This window comes from Rhopalosiphum padi, chromosome 2 (assembly GCF_020882245.1).
Source record: "Rhopalosiphum padi isolate XX-2018 chromosome 2, ASM2088224v1, whole genome shotgun sequence".
In the NCBI taxonomy this organism is placed as follows: domain Eukaryota; kingdom Metazoa; phylum Arthropoda; class Insecta; order Hemiptera; family Aphididae; genus Rhopalosiphum; species Rhopalosiphum padi.
Window position 1 is genome coordinate 68,459,582 of NC_083598.1, and position 21,524 is coordinate 68,481,105.

At 27.3% G+C, this 21,524-nt stretch overlaps 3 protein-coding genes across 4 annotated transcripts; 2 read left to right on the forward strand and 1 right to left on the reverse strand.

Annotated features, from left to right (window-relative positions):
* Window positions 1-897: 897 nt before the first annotated feature.
* LOC132921115 (Golgi phosphoprotein 3 homolog sauron) lies at window positions 898-7,729 on the reverse strand. The gene is made up of 4 exons (XM_060983960.1): window positions 7,009-7,729; window positions 3,489-3,735; window positions 3,229-3,404; window positions 898-3,119 (listed from the first exon to the last, which is right to left on the reverse strand). Exons 1-4 carry the CDS (start codon window positions 7,201-7,203, stop codon window positions 2,871-2,873), a joined length of 867 nt encoding a protein of 288 aa, XP_060839943.1. The 5' UTR covers window positions 7,204-7,729; the 3' UTR covers window positions 898-2,870.
* A 1,091-nt stretch (window positions 7,730-8,820) lies between these two features.
* LOC132919806 (phosphatidylinositol 4,5-bisphosphate 3-kinase catalytic subunit delta isoform) lies at window positions 8,821-14,365 on the forward strand. 2 transcript variants are annotated; one of them, XM_060981671.1, is made up of 16 exons: window positions 8,821-9,131; window positions 9,237-9,467; window positions 9,535-9,763; window positions 9,835-10,076; window positions 10,143-10,389; window positions 10,443-10,855; window positions 10,916-11,115; window positions 11,177-11,317; window positions 11,379-11,657; window positions 11,719-11,862; window positions 11,928-12,197; window positions 12,274-12,462; window positions 13,030-13,172; window positions 13,240-13,391; window positions 13,453-13,623; window positions 13,714-14,365. In XM_060981671.1, the coding sequence occupies exons 2-16, from the start codon at window positions 9,321-9,323 to the stop codon at window positions 13,960-13,962; spliced, it is 3,216 nt and encodes a 1,071-aa protein (XP_060837654.1). In that variant the 5' UTR covers window positions 8,821-9,131; window positions 9,237-9,320; the 3' UTR covers window positions 13,963-14,365. The 2 variants fall into 2 exon arrangements, with proteins under 2 accessions (XP_060837654.1, XP_060837656.1); XM_060981673.1 differs by having other exon boundaries at window positions 8,822-9,131; window positions 10,455-10,855.
* A 922-nt stretch (window positions 14,366-15,287) lies between these two features.
* On the forward strand, window positions 15,288-21,457 carry LOC132919808 (vacuolar protein-sorting-associated protein 25). The gene is made up of 5 exons (XM_060981678.1): window positions 15,288-15,513; window positions 15,612-15,757; window positions 19,676-19,763; window positions 20,335-20,453; window positions 21,131-21,457. Exons 1-5 carry the CDS (start codon window positions 15,464-15,466, stop codon window positions 21,244-21,246), a joined length of 519 nt encoding a protein of 172 aa, XP_060837661.1. The 5' UTR covers window positions 15,288-15,463; the 3' UTR covers window positions 21,247-21,457.
* Window positions 21,458-21,524: the final 67 nt, after the last annotated feature.

Below are 21,524 nucleotides of genomic sequence, written 5' to 3' on the forward strand. Positions count from 1 at the left end.
CCACTAAATTATATAATTCAAATTATGCCACTGATTTAACTCATACTTTGTACAATATTGATAATTTGTTGTAAGTAAAGTTTAAGGATCGTGGTTAATGACCTCACCAAATCTAGTAAAACATCAAAATTACACTTCAAAATACAGTTTGATATATTGGATTGCTATACAAATTAATGTAAATTATTATTAATGCAGATCATTGAAAATAGGTAACCGAATGCAGACTTTTGATCTTCAATGTTTAAGCAATATTCTTGTTATATATTTTTGAATTATACAATTACATAAAACAAAAAATTAACTGCACAGTTCAGAAAACACACTATAGTCTGGGACTAGCACTTGTCACGTAAATTACAATTTAAATTTGTTATTTAAACTCAACATAGACATATATTTTTTTACAAATACAATTTATTGGACAGCACATGTGAAAAGAAAAACATATACTGCAAGTATTGAGCACCTGATGTTTTAATACAATATTAGGTATTGTAATATGTATATATAATATATAATGTCTAGGTTATACAAAGAATAATAAATAATAATATATATTAATAATATTCATAAATGTTTCATCTGTACGAAACAACACTGCAGCCTAAAAAATTAATCATACATATTACGTTGAATATAATTTAATATAACAAATGTTTACGGGTAACTTGAATAATGTAAACATTATTATTTTTTACAATTAAAACGGCACAAGTTCAATACAAAATTATCAAATAAATATAATTCTGAGAAGTATATTTTAACAAATATATATATTATATTCAATTGTCATGGAATTGTAGACAGTTTTGAGTGTAATTCAGTTTGCATTCATTCATACACCATCTACATTTATTATTATTAAATTGCTTTTAATATTCGCACACTGGAGAGTACTTTTCATTTTTTTATTAAAACAATTAAATGATGTACAAAGTTCACATACATTTTTTTGTATAAGATTAAAATTATTATATTTATAAATGTATAATTACATAAGTCATTATGTTTAAGTAGACAGCGCGCTGGAAGACTAAAATTATATGTGTAAATACTTTATGTAGGTGCTAAAATCAGGGCTACGAGAAGTAAGCAGTGACCAACTTGATCCTAGTTTTGAATATTAACAATGAATACTAAAAATATAGTTATTTACAAAGGCAAGTGCATTCAACATTACAGTAAGCATTAGATGAACATGATGAGAATCTATGGCTACAGATAGAACTAATAGTTGTGGTTGTGATACAGCTTGATCACCACTTACTTTTTGTGTCACTATAAAACCACTAACCATTATAATTTATGTGATTGTTATTTTTGTTATGTATTATATATTTTCCAAAATTATTAATTTAATATCATTATATAATCATACACTTGTAGATAATGATGGTAAAAATATTGTTTTATATTATTATTTTTTAAAGCCATTTATAAAAATTATAAGAATGTTACCCATAGCCTAACCCTCACAATATAATAAACTTAATAGATTTTTAAAAGCAACAATTTTAATACTTAACAAATTATATTATATTGTAGAGTTCTTATAAATTTACTAATAATAATTTAAAAAAATATTAAAATATTTAACATAAAGTGAAAACAATATATTATAATAAACACAATAATAATTAAAATAAATAAATTTAGATGAAGTTAATGTACATAATTATTGATGGTATAATAATAATTTTGCATTTTAATTGTATGGTGTACAATATGTTAATAATGTATTTTTATATTCTAATCAAATTTTTTAAATAAATTATATACAATGTTTTCCTAACTAAATTAATCAAATTATGCGAAAACCCATCACAGCCAAATAAAGCATTTTTTCATACAACCATTGTTAATATATATTATACTCAGTACCCATACTGCAATAATGTTGAATATTATTTATTTAATTTATATATAATGTAAGAAAAGAATATGATACTACAACAAGATAAAAATTTAACTTAAGATACCCCTAGAAGACAAAATAAAAAAGGTATATTAGATGTAAATAGCCAAAGCTAATTTATCAATAAAAAAATATTACTAGTAGCTTCAACCAAAATTAATTAACAATGTTTGATGGTGCATGATATTGGAGAATTTTGTAGAACTTGAAATTTATAATATTTCCAATGGAGTAAAATGTATTATGTAAAAATGCTTATATCAAAGCTTAGTAAATGATCGTAAATACAAAAACTTTTTTTTTTGTGATATTTTTACAACTAAAATTAAATCCAAAAACACTTGAAATATAAATATTTTGATAAGTATGATATATGAATATTGAATAATGAAAATAATTATACAAATTGGTAGTTTTAAGAAAGGAATAATATATTTCATACTTATAAAACAAAATTATCTTAAATCTCAACATAAAAATTTAACTAAAAATACATTTTTAATAACAATAGCGGATTTAAGAATAAAATGGCACTAAAATTGTAGCTATATGATCAGTATTATTACTGAACTATAAGATGCAAGTTTATATTTTTATAAGTGTATCATATAAATTAACTACTCACAATTTTAGTTTAACTCATAATAACCAAAAAAGTAATATTTGGTATTACAAAATAATTAATACACATATATTACAAGGCATTCACATTTGATATTTAACCATGATTTTTTATACAACAGTCTATTGACTTTCTAGTTATTTACATTTTTGCAAATACATTAGGTTTATCTAGTCAATGCATTTTAGATAAAAAATATAATATCATTACGAAAATCAATAAATCGTAAAATGGCAAAAGATTATACAACAATATTTTTTATTACATATATATATTTCCCCCCCAGAAATGTATTAAGAATGTTGGTTAACTATTTGGTCTTAAATGGACTTATTTATTGAAATTGGCAAATACAGCCCAAATTACGTCATTAGTAGAACCTTTCATTGACTCAACTTCTAAATCCATATCTGATAATTCTCTTAGTCTTCTAGTGGCTAATTCATAATCTTCATCATTTAGTGGAGAAAATGCACTTTCCAGTACATCTGATGCTTGAGCTAACAATAATAAAGCCAATAGTCGTTTATCCATTCTATGTGGATCATTAATCCATCGAGACAAAACAGCATCTTGTACCTAATATTTATATCAAAACATCATAAAAAAAATAATTAATATTCAAACATTTTTGTTATGTAAATTACAGTATAGGTACATAAAAACAACTTAATACTGAGTTAATTACCTTTTTAACTAGTCTCACTTTAGCTTCATTATCTGTTAATGGATGCGTAGTCATATCAAATAAAAGGAAGTTTTGTTTTTCAGTGGTAAGAACACCTTTCTCTACTAAATTTTTTGCTAATCGTTCTCTCACATTTTTCAGCTGATATTTGATTTTCAAAGGATTCCACGTTTCACCTACAAATAAAAATTAAGTTAATTATGCTCTTGTAATCATTAAACAAATACTGAATTATCTATAAGAGATTATATATAACACACCACTCAAATATTCAATCCAACTTTGTATCGTTTCAGGAGGATTGGTCTCTTTGATATGCTTGAGAGCTTCATCTAATAGAACATCACCTGTAGGTGTCTCATTTTTTATAATTACTTTTCTCATTTGTAGGCTTTTCCTTCGCATACCTGCCTTTTCTAGTTCAATTCTTTGACGAAGTGCAAGTTCGACAAGTATACATCCACGTAAGCCAGATGAAATTGAATCATTCCAAAATGATGTATACCCCTGTAAAATGATTATAAAAATGAACCTTTTGTAAATATGTAAAAGTATGTTAAATAATTTAAATTCTAACTTATAAAATTCAACAAAAGTGTGACTGGCAAAGCTATACTCTAATATTAATGATATGCTTAATTTTGAATAATATATTAGAAATAATAATACTTAAAACTAGAGTTTGGTTAAATTTCAGTTTTTACTAAATCAAGCTTAAATATTAATTACAATTTAAAACTTCTACTAATTAAAAAATGTATTAGTAATAAAATAGTGTTTACACTTAATAAAAAAAAGTATTATCAAATACAACAACTGTATTAAACAATATTCAAATTGTTGAACATTTAATTTCTAACTTTAATTTTACTTTAATTTCTTAAAGTTCAAGTGTTTGAAGAGAATTATAAATAATAATAACTAATAGGTACTTATCATATTGCTCATTTTGAATCATTTATTTAAAATGATTAATAATTTAAAATAATAGTCAGAAATAAATTTATAAGACTAGTGATACTTGACAAATTTTAAATTTAAAGTTTTAGATTATAAGCCTATCTATATTTAAACATATACAAAATGTTTGATCTTTTATTATCCATACAATTATTATGTTTTAGACTCATGGTAAATATTACAGTAAATTAAAACACTTTTATAATATGTATATAAAATAATAAAATAATAAATATTATTTGTTTATCTAGCAATTGATATTTGTATTTAAAATGTTTATTGGGGTTCTCAAAATTAAAACAATCAATGTGTTACATAATTATTTTCCAAATAATTAAAAGTTACATTTACCACTGTCAACAATATTTAAAAAGCAAACATAAATATTATCTTCATTATATCATAATAATATTTTTCATTTATTAGTAGATATTTTTTAACAAGCATAATTTAATTTAATATGAATATCAAATACAGTGTATTAAATTATGAATTACTTAAATATTGATACATGAATTTATACATGAATACATCAATAATCACCGAATATGGTGCTCAAATAAACCATACAGATTACTATATTTGTACAACTGTATGTAACTGGCCATCAGTAACAAATGTATGCTGTAAAATTAGATATGAAAGTAGAATACATATAAATTATCACATAACAAATAAAATTTTTTTTATTTTAGTTCTTCGCCTTATTTAAGTTTATAACAAATAGTACACTTATTTGCACCAGTCATTATAATATTATTATTTAAGAGGACGCCATACCCGCATGTGTTGTCTCTGTCTTACTAACGTACATCATAACAAATTTTTGTTCAGTAGAATGCATTTTGTGACGTTAGCTTTAATATTAGAGTAAATTTACCTATAATAAAATTTAAAGGTAAGAATATTATCTAGACAATGGCATAATATGATTTTATTGATAATATCATTTTAATGTGAGTTATGAACATTTTAAAGTTGTAATATTTTACATAGCTATAACTCACTTTAAAATGATAATATCATTAAAAGCATTTGTCATTGTCTAGATAATATTCTTACCTTTAAATTTTTTAATAGGTAAATTACTCTAATATTAAAGCTGACGTCACAAAATGTATTCTACTGAACGAAAATTTGTTATGATGTACGTTAGTAAGACAGAGACAACACATGCGGGTATGGCGTCCTCTTAAGTAAATCTTTTTATTTATTTTGCTACTGCCTACTTACTTTGATTGTTAACTTAAAATATTTTTAGCCCTACAGACAAATTTAAGAAGTGAACATTAATACTTAGCAGCATTAGATAATTCAGTTTTATAAAGAATACTTTTTTTTGTATTCAGAATACATATTCAAATGTATTGATACATTATGTAATATTATTACTAACAAGTGGGTACAATACTTTTTGAATAAGATAAAATAATTATCATTTATACTTTATTATTTTTAATTATTAAGTAAAAATAAACATTTTTATTTCTGGAAATAATAAATGGGTATTCATTCAAATATAAATAAAAAATAATATATTTAGAATATGTATTTGACTACATTTTTTAAATATTTATAATATTTAAATTGGGCTTAAAAAATAAAAATGTTAAATGTACTTAATACCTTTATTCAAATACTGTACCTATAGATTGATTAAAATAAAACAATTACAGGAATAAATACCTAACAAAAGTTTTAATAAATGTTAATATTAAATAAATAGGTAAGAGCATTTTGCCAGACAAAAAAGTAATTAAATGTTACTCAACACATTTTTATTTTTTTTTATGAATATAAATCCATGATGGAAAGTAGTTTTATAAACAATAAATAATCTGCATAAAACAAGAAAAAAAATTTAAAAATATCAAGGACTTGGGACATAAAAGAAATCTAAATCTTAGAATTCTTATAAAAATTAAAGTTTCTTTACAAAAATTGTATTATGCTAAATATTTACATTATACATAATGAATGTTATACTACCTACCAAGTACCATGTAACAATAGGTACCTAACTATATTTAATATTTTTTCTTTTAGTATTTATGGCATTGTAAACAATGTACCTATAAAAAAATACTAAGAATTATATAGGTACATGAAAATGTGAGAGAAATAATTATTATAAATACTTAAAATAATTATTAGGCATATGCCTACTCTTATGCAAGAAGGTATAGATGTAGTTTTGTTGTTTTTTAATCGAAGTAAAATGAAAAATTTGTAGTCTGCAAGCTCTTAATTACCTAGAAAGTACCTACCTATATATTAAATAAATATATTCATAATTGTACACAATTTCTTTTCAAAATATTTTTATTAATTTTAACTCTTAAAATATTTTGTATAGTTGTTTAAAATATATCATATATCTACTTAAATTAATTTAGCACAAATAGGTAATAGAATTTTATTATTTAGATACTGACTAACCAGCTGACTGATGGGTAGTTGTGCACAGGGAAAAATTATCAATTTACTACTATGAAAAATGTCTTGAATTTAACATTGTAACATAATTATACATTGCATTGTCTAAAAAAATATTTACAAGATATTAGACCCATGAAATGGGGCCAAAAAGATCATTTTCAAATCATTTTTCTAATAGTAATACCACGTTCAGCAGTGATTAGAAAGTGTATAAAACAGTCGATTTGAACCACTGAATAGAGATATTTAATCCATTACCTGTGTGCTCGAAACGATATAATGACTAGTACGCTTAGTCGGGTATTTATATAACAAATGTTTAAGACGTATAAGCCGCTGATCACGAATCTTAATAGAAGTTAACGTACACCTACAATATACCTCTTTGTCTTTGAGACCAAGCAGCAGCACTTCTTCCATTAACGTGAGCCGTGTTTCTTTCGAGTCACCATCGTCGATGTCCTCCTCGTAGTCAAGCTTGTCTGCCGCCGACTGCCCGTTCTCCTTGGACACGCCGTCCGTATTGTCCCTATTGACGTTGCGCCTCTGCACCAGACCATCAGCGCGGCTCATCATCTCGGCGGACCGTGTTTGGGTACTCGCCTGTAATCACCCGGGTATCGTGTTGGAAACAAAATTTCCGCGAAAAATACCAAACCCAATGGACTGAAAAACGAACGTTGCCGTGCAAAGGGTTACGCTCTCTGCGTTTTTGACGCGAATGCGAATTCCGAGAGGGCGAGAACGCACAATTATTGATAAGGATTTTTTTTGTTGACGTCTACACAATATTACAGACTACAGTAGTAGTAATGGCATAATAATAATAATAATATCGTATGGCGGTATCACAATTCACGATAATGTAATACGTTTTCACCGCCCCTTCCTAAGCGCACAAATACCAAAACCACGGCCTCAGATAAAATGCAGTCGTCCACGGACGATTAAATCGTTCTGTGGTCTATGGGCCAAGCGAGATGATAACATACTAACACGGCGTGGAAGATGTTCGCTATCGCAATAACGCGTCGCGCCTAGACTTTTCCTACGAAAATCGAGATTGCGATTGTTATTATTATTATTCGTTATATCAGTCATAATAGTATATATGCTCATCATATTGTAGCATTTCGGCGGACTGCGATCCGTGATAGAGCTGCATTGGTCACGAACGTATTATGAAAATTAATTTAATGAATGTAATCGCAAGCGTAATATATTTAATCAATGGTTTAAGATTAAATGTACGTCCAATTTTACACACAGCTTCCGTCAGAAATACTGTACGAGAATCGCGGCTATAGAATTAGAATATTATAGATGATAATTATATGGTTGCAACTGTTGCAAGCTTGCGTGGCGGCCAGCTGACGCCGTCAGCAGGGAAAATGAAAAACAACGTGAAATATTCTTATCAAATTCGATAAATACCTGTTCAATCCCTTTCCGATTCTGTTCCGTTCGGTGGCGAATGAGCAGGTACTTGACATTCTACTGTTTGAATATTTTTAGCGTCCAGCACATATTGTGAATATAATTACAGAAAATAAAATTGTAGAGAGTAAAATTACAAAAAACGAAATAAATTGAAATGAACGTTTCAGAATTTGTTTTTATATCGTTAACAAAATTAACATAATGTTTTGAACAGAATTGTAATCTTGGCGAGTTGAAATATTGAAATTATAATCACAGAACGTAGTTTTACTGAAAATGATTATAATATAGACTGTAATGAAGAAAACCTTTTATACATGTATTATATATTATAAGTTTCATACAAAAACAATTTAAAAAGTTATAATTCGTTATTTATTTATCAAAAATGTTTAAATGTTTAAACTTATCTTTCTTTTTATTATCATTTATATAAGTAAAATGTATAATATATTGATATACAATTAACATTAAACATGGCAAATACATTATTTGATTTTTTTTTTTATAGTTTTGAACTTACCGCCATAACATTCAGAACATGTTATTCACAACTTGTCTATGCTTATAATAGATATTGAAATTATATTTGGAAGTTATGCAACAAGAATCTTCGCACATAGATGGCACTTGAGGCTGGATCAGTGTTACCAGGTGCACCGTCAACAGCCTGTTTCTTCCTCTTATACAGGCGCTGTATTGCAGTAGTTTTTTTCGAAATTACGGGGAAGAAAAAAAAACCAGAAATGAACAATAAATAATAATCAAATAGTGAAAATATTTTAGTACATAATGCAGTGATAAATGATAATTCTGCGATGATAATAGTGATATATTTTTTTTTATTTTTAATGTTTTTGTAATTCAGAATTCTACTTGTTATTTGTTAATGGTAATTACTTAGTAGTCAGCACTCCTCCAGTAATTCGAAAGAAACTGTCTGCCTACGTCTAATCGCGTTGATTGACACCCTTTGAATTTGACTTCCTACCCATCAAAAAATAAAATAACGAGTAATAATGGCATAATTCATGCAATAATGAATTATTATTTTAGTAAATAAGGTGAGTTGTATACATCTCATACTGGTTTGTTACCGATTTTTCATGCATAATTAAAAATTATTATTGCCTCTTTTGTTTTTTAATTTTATTTCGTTACTTTACAAGGCCTTTTAGGTACACACACCGAGAAGTATAAGATGTTTAATTATTAGCATTATGGTGTGAACAGTCTTTACAAAACAATTCAAGATGGTGTGTGAAAATCCAGCTTTCCATTTCGATTTTTGGAACGACATCAACCATGATTCTGTCGTGGAAGTCACTTGTTTAATGCCCAATAGTATTTCAATACCTTTAACTGTTTCTACAAGCACATCACTCCACGAGTTAAAAGAGGTGTGTGGATGACTGTATATCCCTTGAAGTATTTAGGTGTCACAATACACATATTATTATTTAATAGGAATTATGGGAGGAAGCAGTCAAATATCCATTGCATGGTATGTTGCACGATTCAAGTAGTTACAGCATATCTTATGTCAATGCAATGGCCCAACGCGAAATGCTTGTGGACGAGAATAAGAGACTATGTGATGTACGCCCATTTTTAGCAGTTCTTAACATTGTAGAACGCCAAGAAGATAAAGCAGATAATGTACTTAATGCCCAAATAAGTAATCTCATTGGTAAAGGTATGTATAACTATTATTTTTCGATGATATAAGAACATTTTTTATTGTGTTGCGTTGTATTATTTATTTAGGTTTAATGGAATTTGATTCATTGAAAAGTTCAGAAGTAAATCAGTTTCGTGGTAAAATGAAAGCATTAGCTGATCAAATGCAAGCTAATCGAAGACGGCAAAGTTGGTTAGAACGACTTATGTATCAATTTGCACCACGCTTAGCTGCATCTACTTTATCATCAAATGTCTTGCCTACTACAGTAACCAGGAGACTAAGAGATGATAATTTTTCAGTTGTAATAAAATTTGATAATACAGAGGTATATTTTAAAATTAAATGTGTATTTTAGTATCACACAAATTAAAATATCTATGTTATTTTTTAGACTACTTTTACATTTAATGTGGGTCTTACGACAACACCTGATCAACTGATGTTGCAAATACTAAATAAACGTGCAATGACATTAAAAACTAGGAATGAAAAGTGTTCAGATTTTACTCTAAAAGTTTGTGGCCGAGAAGAATATATTGTTGGTCAACATCCTTTAATAGATTTCGCCTATATTCAAGATAGTCTGTCTCAAGATCTCAACCCCATTTTGATTGCTGTTTCCAAGTTTAATGCTCCAGGTTAATAATTATTATTATTGTTACTGTTACTATTAATCATAAATTCATAACAGAAAATATTTTAGTTCCAGAAGAAGTAACTAAAGATCAGACTGAATACATTGAGCAAAATAAGACTCGTTCAACATTAACATTACGTAAAAAAACTAAACACAAATTGTCATTTGATATTGATGAACAATTTAAGTTTAAAGTGAACTACATTAGTAAATTAAACTGTGATGATACCAGAACTGTTGAAGTTGGAATTGAAGCGGCTTTGTTCCACGGGGGTAAAGCATTATGTGAATGTGTTAGAACATCTGAAAAGATTGTTAACAACGGTGACTGTACCTGGGACGAAGAACTAGCATTTGACATGAGTATAGCTGACATACCGCGAATGGCTCGTTTATGTTTAGTTGTGTATGAAGTCTCCAAGACATCAAAAGGATTAAGAACTAGACGTATTAAAGAATCAAAACAAGTAAATTTAAATTATAATAAATTATTATTTGAAAATTTTATTTTTAATTGTAATTTGTAGGAAATGTTTGTAACACCAATGGACTGGGTCAACACAACTGTATATGACTTTAAAAATCAACTAAAAAGTGGGTCAATCACTCTATATATGTGGACATATGCTGATGATTTGCAAAATGAAGATTTGTTACACCCACTTGGTACTGTTGTATCTAACCCAAATGTTGAACAAACAACAGCACTAACTATAACTTTTCATAGGTTTAAAATTATATTTTATTTTTAGTATCTCAACAACTAATATAGGTTTATTTATTTATAGTTATCAACCAGCTGAACACGTAATTGTATATCCAAGTTTGGATAAATTGCGAGAGTATGCTGATAAAAAAGGAAAAGAAGATTTAAAAGATCAAGCAATTGGAGATTCACAATCACTAAAAACTTACTTAGATCAAATAAAGTATGATAGAACATTTAAATATTATTATAATAATATTCATTGTGATGTTGTTAATTTATAGGACAATGGCTGAGCGCGGAGAACCTTTAGACGAAATGCATGAACAGGATCGAAAGAAACTGTGGCGTCATAGGTATCACATATTGCAATCAGTGCCTGGACTTTTAGCTAAGCTTTTAGACTGTGTGGAATGGGGTATACGGTGGGAAGTCGCAGAAGCCACTTCGTTGGTCTCTAGATGGCCTCTTTTGGGACCACAACAAGCTCTAGAATTACTAGACTATGCTTATGCTGACCAAGTAGTTCGAAGTTTTGCTGTTAAATGCTTACAAATACTAAGGTAAGAAGATATTCTCTTAAAATTAATAGTTAATCAATGATAACTAAAACTATTATTTTAGTGATGAAGATCTTTCATTGTTTCTTTTACAACTGGTCCAAGCTCTAAAACATGAATCATATTTATGCTGTGACCTAGTTGAATTTTTGCTTACAAGAGCATTACAAAATCAAAAAATTGGCCATTATTTATTTTGGCATCTCAGGTATGTTAAAATGATGTATATTTTTTAGTATAGCGTATCACTAATATTATTATCATTATTATTAGATCAGAAATGCAAGTTGCGTCTGTCTCTGTACGCTTTGGTTTGATGTTGGAAGCATATTGCCGAGGGTCTATTGAACACATGAAAACATTAATAAGACAAATGGATTTTTTGGAAAAACTGAAAAAGACCACAGAGTTAGTGAGGCAGCGCCGTGACAAAGAAAAAGCACGTTCTTTTTTACAAGAATATTTTCAAGAAGGACATTGCATTGAAGCTATGTCATCTGTAAATAGTCCTTTAGATCCAAGTTATAAGTACAAAAGAGTTAGGTATGTTGAATTTGCCCTGTCAAAGTTTATAATATTATAGTATAAAACAATGGTCTTATCAAATTATATAATTTAGGACTGAAAAGTGTCGTGTGATGGATAGCAAAATGAAACCTTTATGGATAGTTTTTGAAAATGTTGATTCACATGGCGATGACATTTACGTTATATTTAAAAATGGTGATGACTTGAGGCAGGATATGCTTGCTTTACAGATGATACGTATTATGGATAAACTATGGAAAAATGAAGGTTTGGATTTAAGGTAAGTTCAAAGCTGTATAGAGACTATTTTAGATTAAAATATCCAGAAAAGTGTTAAGAAGATTGGGAATAATCCTAATACCTATATTGTATTCTTTACATAGATGTTTTAATTAATTTTTCGTTTACATCATAAATTCATATATACACACTGCTAATTGTATTACAGTAATAAAATAATATGAAAAATTTTAATTTTATTTTTGATTTGATATTTAAATGAAAATATACAAATCATTAAATACATTTGCCAAACTAGATTTAAATATATTCAATTCTTACAAATATGAGTCACATAAAGTTTTAAGTCATGAACTATATTATATATTGCATAACAGCACACCTGTATTTAATACTTTGTGAATTTGATGAACCTAATTATATTATTAATTAACAATTATAATTTAATATTATGTGATATCATTATTATTTGTTATTAACTTATAAAGTAATACCAATCTCAAATTATTGAAGGAAAAATATTATATATTAGTATAATGTTTATTCATAAATATTTTGATTGAATATCACAGGACAGTAATTTACTTACAATTTAATTTTATTCTAGGATGAATCCATACCAATGTATATCCACAGATAACCGTGTAGGTATGATTGAAGTAGTGTTGAATGCAGAAACCATAGCTAATATTCAAAAAGAAAAAGGGATGTTTTCAGCAACATCTGCTTTTAAAAAGGGATCATTATTAGGTAAGATTGTATTGTAAAATATAATTACTAAAAATGTTATTAATTTATTCAACAATAACATTTTTAGCATGGTTAAAAGACTACAATCAAACAGAGCAGTCGTTGCAAAAAGCAATTGAAGAATTTACTTTTTCGTGTGCTGGTTATTGTGTAGCAACTTATGTACTCGGTGTTGCTGATCGCCATTCAGACAATATAATGGTCAAAAAAACAGGACAAGTGTGTATATTCAATTATCATAACTTAAAAGTTATTTTTAAATTATTTCATTTTTTTCCAGCTGTTTCACATTGATTTTGGTCACATTCTTGGTCATTTTAAAGAGAAATTTGGTTTCCGCCGTGAACGTGTACCATTTGTTTTGACTCACGACTTTGTGCATGTTATTAATAAAGGCCAGACTAGAAAAGAGGCCCTTGAATTCCAAATGTTCCAAAATTACTGTGAGAAGGTAATTCAGCAGTTACTAATTTTTAAACTATATAATTATTAAATAATGTTATATTTGTTGAAAAATATTATATAAATGTTTTTATTTCAGGCTTTTTTAATACTAAGGCGCCATGGTTCATTAATACTTTCTCTTTTTGCAATGATGATTTCAACTGGACTGCCTGAATTGGGTTCCGAAAAAGATCTCAACTATTTACGTGAGACACTTGTAATGGACCTATCAGAAAATGATGCTAAACTACATTTTAGATCCAAGTTTGAAGAAGCCTTAGGTAATTCATGGAAGACTTCACTTAACTGGGCATCTCATAATTTAGCAAAAAACAACAAACAATGACAAAAGTTTCTAATTGGCTTGGAGCTGGCCATACTGCCGTAATTTCAGTTTGAGCTTATTAATACTGTGTTTTCCTAAATTATAGTAGACAAATTGTATTTAAATTTTTAAAACAAATGTTTAATTTGTAAATGGGAGAGAAAGACGTAATTCATATTATTATGGTTACCTCAGTATGATTTTTTTTCTAAGTACATAAGTGTATAAATTATTTTTAATACATTTAAAACATGCAATATTAATATAGTATATAAATTAATAATTTATATATATTATTATCAACTATTATAATAGAACTATATTATTATAGTTAAATGTGATTTATTTTATTTGTGTAAAATATTCAACATTGAGCAAGATATCTATGATGGAGTTGGATTAAAATAAATTATAACTGCTACAATTGTCCATTGGACTGTTTTTCATAGTTATATTACACATATGACCATAACTTATAGGTTAGGCAAGTTTACAAATTTGCACACATAACGCATTAAAAATCTTCTCAACATAATTAAATAAAATTATAAATATTAGTTCAACTTAATAATTAAAAAAAAAAAAAAAATTTTATCTACAAAATATTTTAGTTTTTTAATAATAATTTTATTTTGTATTTCTATCTAATATCTGTGGTTGATTAATTTTGTTTTTAAAACACAAGTTAAATTTTTTTACCCCATATCAACAGATAGCTAGTATAGAAATTTAAATCATAATTTACCTGTTCTAAACAGTGTATTTAATTTTACATGCTCTTCACATTCGTGATGTCATATTTTTATTTAAAACTAACAATCAGTTAAGATTTAAAAAGTCACAATATTAGGTTTATGTTTTTGGTGGTTTGAGGTAGGTAACCAGTGATGCACAGTATAAGAAAAACATTTTAATATAATTTGAACGTGTTTCACTTTCAATCCTATTTTTAATTTTAGGTGCACTGTGATTTGATCCTAAAATACCTGCAAAAGTGCAAATTTCTTTTTTTGTCCCTTTCCTATTGTCTTTTTATGCTCTTTAGTTCATGGTGCATGATAATATAATTAATATATCATATTATATATATATATATAATATATCATGATTAATGGTTATTACTTATTCATTCGTGTGGGGCTGTAATTACAGTAGTTAGTAGCTACTACCACTAACGGCACGAACTAAGATATTATATATATATCTTTATTTGTCTTAATTCGTGATTACTACTCATCTTATAGTCGTTGGGCATTACGATAATATTCGTTTGCTACATTAGAGTTTTCTGTGGTTGCACTGTATTATTATCAGAGCGATAACAGTAATTTATTTTTTATTTTGTCTGATAACGATAACCGATACGATAATATAGGAAATTTGAATTTTTATTATTTTAAACTTGACAAATGCAACCATAGTTTTTACAATTTTTTGTATTTTTATCGACTTATTCTTTCCTCTTTTATAATTCCAAATTTGTAAATAACGATAACTATCTATATGTATATATAACACCGACATGGGTGACATCCAATGGCCATGGCAATACAGTTTCCCACCGTTCTTCACGTAAGTTGGGAAGGTGTCTGAAATCGACATTAATTACATTATTATAATGTTAGATGTATTTGCAATTACTAATACTATTGGTCGAATGCGGTTAACAGGATTCAGCCAAACGCGGAGACGAGACAGAAGCAATTAGACGCTTGGAGGACATTGGTGTTAGATTACTGTCGCACGCAGAAAGTGTCTGTTATTGATGTACGCGAAGGAGACCTGTTGCCAGTTTTCAACAATACTACTATATCCAGTAGGTGTATAAGTTGACTAGAATCTGTTGAACATAGTTCACAGGCCCTATAGCACTCTAGAGCCTTTTAAAATCTAGGCTCAATAGGCACTAGTATTGATAACATACTTTTTTAAAATTTACAATTAGCATTTTTTGTTATACTAGTACCCAGTTAAATATTTGTATCCTATTATTTTGAAAAATGTTACAATAGTTGAAAAATTAGAATTAATTTAAATGTTTCTTATTACTACAATTTTAAAGTTATATAATAAATTAATAATCAATTATGTACATTTGTACTCTCTTTTTTTTGTTAGTTGTAACTTACAACTTGTAAGTGTTATCTTACTTTTAACAAATAGTTCTATGACTGTTATATTTCATATAGCCAGGGTTAAAATATTTTATTTTTGATTAAACATGAATAAAATGTCAAAATAGTCTAGCAGTATCAATGCCAATAATAGATTGGATTCATTCATATTATGTTTGTTGTGGATGACTCAGAAGACAATTTATAACTCAATAATGATACATTAGTGGAATAGTAATAGAAAAATAAAACTATAGTAGTAGACTAGGTAATGATGTACCTATTGATGTTGTTAAGTAGTTTTTTGATTATATAGAATAAAGTGCCAAAGTAATATCTGCGTTTTAATGGGCAATTCAGTTGATAATATAATAACATAAAGATGGTATTTTTCAATGATTATTAATTTCTGAAAATGTACATAATCAAAAAACTGAAGGTTTAATTTTTTTTCAAAATCGAGAACATACTAATGTAGAGTATCCTAAATGATGAAAATAGTGATCTTCAGATCTAAATAAAAATAAAAAACATAATAACAAATTAAAATCCCAATTAATTTTGCTCCTACTGAAAAGTTGATAAGATCGAGATACGACCTTTTTCGTTGCGGCAGGCGATGTATACATACACAGTTATATTATTCAACCAAGTTCAATGTCAAAATTTTCAGGTGCAGTCTTTTCTATTATATATTCGAGGTTTTAATTAAAACGATAAAACAAGTTTGATTATATTTTGTGTAATCAATTTCACCTAGAGTAAACAAATATAAATAAATAAAACAACTTGTTTTCTGTTTGTGTATAAATTAATAACAAAACAATTACCTTTTTTATGATTAAAAAACTTATTTTATTGAATAAGGCAGAAAATATGATTGTATCTTTAAATAAATAAGAATATGTTGTATGTTATAAGTTATAACTTATAATGTCGCAGGTCAAATACAGATTTAAATGTTTGGTGTAAATACCTATATAACTATATGAGTCTATGGGCTATAAATTTATAATATTATGTAATATTATATTATTATATACATCATAGGTATTATGCAGGCGCGAACACAGGAAAAAATTTCGGTGGGGGGAGGGATCTAAATATATTCATAAATATACTATTTATTTGTAGGATAGGTAATTTATTTTTGTTATTTCGGTGGGAGGGGGGGGGGGTTAAACATTCAAAACCCTTCTGTGTTCGCGCCTGGTATTATGTTATGTGCATATTTTATAACTTCATCTGTTAATTAATTTACTTTACAATATTGTGTCAACAATAATAGTAGTCAGCGGAAGAATTTAAAATGAAACAAAACATTATTTCTGGTTTAAAAATATTTACTTTAAGGTCGTTCGTAATAATACCAATGCCCCTTTTCAATGAAATTTGTATGAAATGCGGAAATGGTTGGGATTGAAATGTTATTAAATTATTTCAAACAGGTTCTGCGCGTCGTATATTGGCGATGTTAAACTAAAATAAATAAATCGTAGACATAAATTAGTTTGCTCTTTTATGTAGGTACCTAATAGGTTTATAATACATTAATTCGTACATTTATAAATATGTAATAGAAGAATATAAGAGCGGCTCTCGCTTGTTTTTAATTATAATTCATAAAATAATTAACATAACTTACATACAAATTATTATATGAATTCGTTAAATAATTATCAGTTATCCACATTAGCTAATTAATATACTCGTATGTATTTATTTAATGTACAATATTACAATGTGTCAATGTACATATTTTTTTCAATCGGAGTTTTTGCAAAAAGTTTGGTATTCATTCTTATGAAGAATAAGTAATCAGTAATAACTATATTAACTATTTGAAGTGCGAATAGTGCGATTACTATTTGTATGTTAATATGTTATTTTTTCTTATGTTATTAATTTTCGTTACACGTTAAACAGTTAATGCCAAATTATTTGGTATTTAGGTATTACATTGGTAGGTACGCTTAAAAACGATAAATCATATTTACCTGTATACAGTATACAGTATTACATGCATATAGTATAGTTTTCGTCTTGTAGTTCTACAAAATTTTTAAATATTTTAAACTTTTAGCCAACTCTGTTTCAATATTTACATTACGTTTTTAACTATAAACCGTAGTGTGTTCTAAAAGTGTTGTACATTTATTAAAGAAAAATATTATCTATAGTATAATGTATTTTGTGATACACAAAAACCATGATTTATTTTATATATTATCACGCGTTTATTTAAAACTTTTATGTACAAAAATAAAAGGAAATTGAAATTTTTTTGTAATTGAGCCTGTGATGGTGTTATTATTATCGTTTATAAAAAAAAGAAAAAATTCTCTTCGCATAATCGAATATATTGTTATTATTATTGTATTATGTTTTAATAAATTGATGTTTGTGTTTATATACCTACAGTCTGCTTTTTCGTGAAATATTATTATTATTATTATGTATATACATGCAAATATACAATATACATATTATTATAAAGCGTTTAAATATAATTAAAATCATTGGCTGCTCTCTGCATTATGCAATAAACTTTGTAGACTCAATTTTGAATTTTGCAATATGCACTATTTGTCAAGTTAATGTTGCATCAAACTAATATCTAAATGTATATATAATTTTATAAATAAACTATTTCATTCTATTTAAATTTAAACTAAACTTGCTTATAGAAATAAGTATAGTTTAATAAAATCTCTAGACATTTATATACATACAACCTATAATATCTAAGTTAATGGCTTATGCTGAAATAAATTATATTTTTAAATAAAATATACAATTTTTTTTTTTTATAAATATAATAGGGTATTAAAAGATTGTTTACATAAAATATAATAACTTATTAAATTGTATGTAGGCAATCTTTTAAATATTACTATTATTTTATTGTTTCAATTAGTTTGTTTGATCAAAAATATACATCTATAGTTTATTATATTTTTAAAAATATTATTATATTGTAATATTTGTAAATATTAGATAATAAGCAAAAAAAAATAATAATTTCATATTAAATAATAATATAAAATTATTAAATTGTAAACTTTAAAAAAATATGAGGGGAAAATGTCCAAGATTCGACTCTATATACTTATATATTGATGACGAAAAAGAAGAATATAATATAATATTATGTAATTTTTAAAATATTTTAGTATTGTTTCTAATTGTATAATATTTGTAACTAGGTACCCGTCCGAATGAGTCGTATTACTAACAAACCCCGGCCGTGTACGGTGTAGGTACCTCGTTAAAATGTGACAAAAGTAATATTATACGTCAGTAACGCCCATAATATTCTTTAAGATAAATTATAGGTCTTTTATTTTGTCTTCGCTGGTTATTACAATGAATTTTTTTAATACTTAACAGTAATAACGGAAATAATTGATATGGTCGTGTACTGTGTATACTTTCCGCATGGATATTAAATATTTTATCTTTGTAATAATTATCGTAAAAAAATTAAAAAAAATATGTTTTATTTTAAAATAAAAGTTATCAAACTGTCTTATCATAGAGTTGTAATTATAATGAGTAGTGGCGTAATGTAGTACACAGTAAAATATAAAATATTAATAAAAAATATTTTTCGTTTTCAGGAAAACTGTCATCCGAAGCGATCATGACGGTTTTAGGAGTTTTACAGAAGACGGGAAATGCCGAACCGCTTGACAAGTCTAGAACAAGGTACACTGATACTGATTCTTATTTTACACAGCGCGGTGATACATATGTACTTACAAACATTTAGAATGAGATTTTGGTTTTTTTCAACCACGAGTCGGTATAATATGTGAACAACTTACTATCTATTCCGGTCATTCCGGGTCCGTATTGGTAATTTACTGTTTTATATTGCCATCATATCCACACGTGGGAGGGTATTTCTATGTTATTCTATGATGGATATCTATAATACATGTTGTGTGTCGAGAAAGTTTGACGAAAATAAAATTTGAAATGATATTTTCGAGAATTCGAGCGTTATATATGCTAGTGTTTGGCCGGTCTCTAGATACAAACTCGGGTCGTCGCACGAAATTCTTTAAAATTCCAAATCATCTTGACATGATAACTCGCATTGGAATTTCATGCGCACAGCAATAGAAATGCCTGCTGTTCAGAGCTGTAAACTATTTATTGAGTCTTGCTTTGTATAACTATTAAACGTATTCGCATATTAAATTATACTTCTGATATTCTGGAGTGTAGAAACGTAAATACGTTGTTTGTTTAAAATAAAACATATCATTTTTAGGTGGAATATTTATTGGCACACGTTGGACGAATGGGCGTCGATAGTGTACAAATGGGCTCAGGACAACGCCATGCTCAATACGGTGTGTACGTTCTACGAGATATCCAGCGACAGTGGCGGTAATATAATTGACTTTTTTTTTAGTGGTGTAGGGTGGTAGGATAAGCTGTATATTTAAATATGTTATATCAGTATCAAATGAAACATACCTTAAACATTTATAAATTTACGACAGAAATCATTTTCATATATTTATTTATGGGTTTGTTTAGCCAGTCACGACCCATAGGTTGGAAATCACTGTATTATATAATATATAATATATAATAATATAACATACGCTCAGTTTAAAACGTGTGTACGTAACTATGTCCTAGGTATATACCCAGGCACGTAAATAGGTGCTTATTTTTTTTGAGGTGGGGGGATTAACCTTCTTCAGAATAGTTGAGGCTTAAAATATGTTTTTTTTTTAATTATTAGTTACTACAATACGATCTTGGAGGGGGGGCGATCACTCTCTGTATATACCAAAATGACTAAATATATGAAAATGTATATTATACAATGGCAAAACGAACTTAAAATTTCTCACAAACGCACGTAATATTTACCTGCAAGTAAGTACCTGCTTATAGACAGTTAGACATGTTAGAGGTCTAAAAAATCACGGGAAGTAATCTATAACCTGTTTACGATTATCGCCTTCGTTTTGTCACTGAATGTAGTGTTGTGTAACTTGTATGCGTGTTTATCAAAGTATTATTATTATTTATTTATTTATTTTTGAGTATAGATCTGAATGGTATTGACGATGCCGTACTGACCAAAGCGTTGCGGGTGTTGGAGCGACGTCAACAGGCGGAAATACTTACGTTGGACGGAGGATCGGGTGTGAAATTTTTCTCGTAGACGTGGAACTCATCCTGTACCAGCTACGAGGAGCTATACTTCATACCTCGTATACAATACCTAAAAAAATATGACGTATTTGTGTGTTCACTGTTCAACCGTATCATACGTATAACGTATGAGGTGAAACATATTACACTATATAGATATGATATTATGTACGATATTAATAAGATATAAGGCCATAGTGTATAATGATCGATCATGTTTATTTAATTTGTTTTTGTTTATCCATCGATTAAAAAAAAAAAAAAAAAAAAAATTAACAAACCACTTTT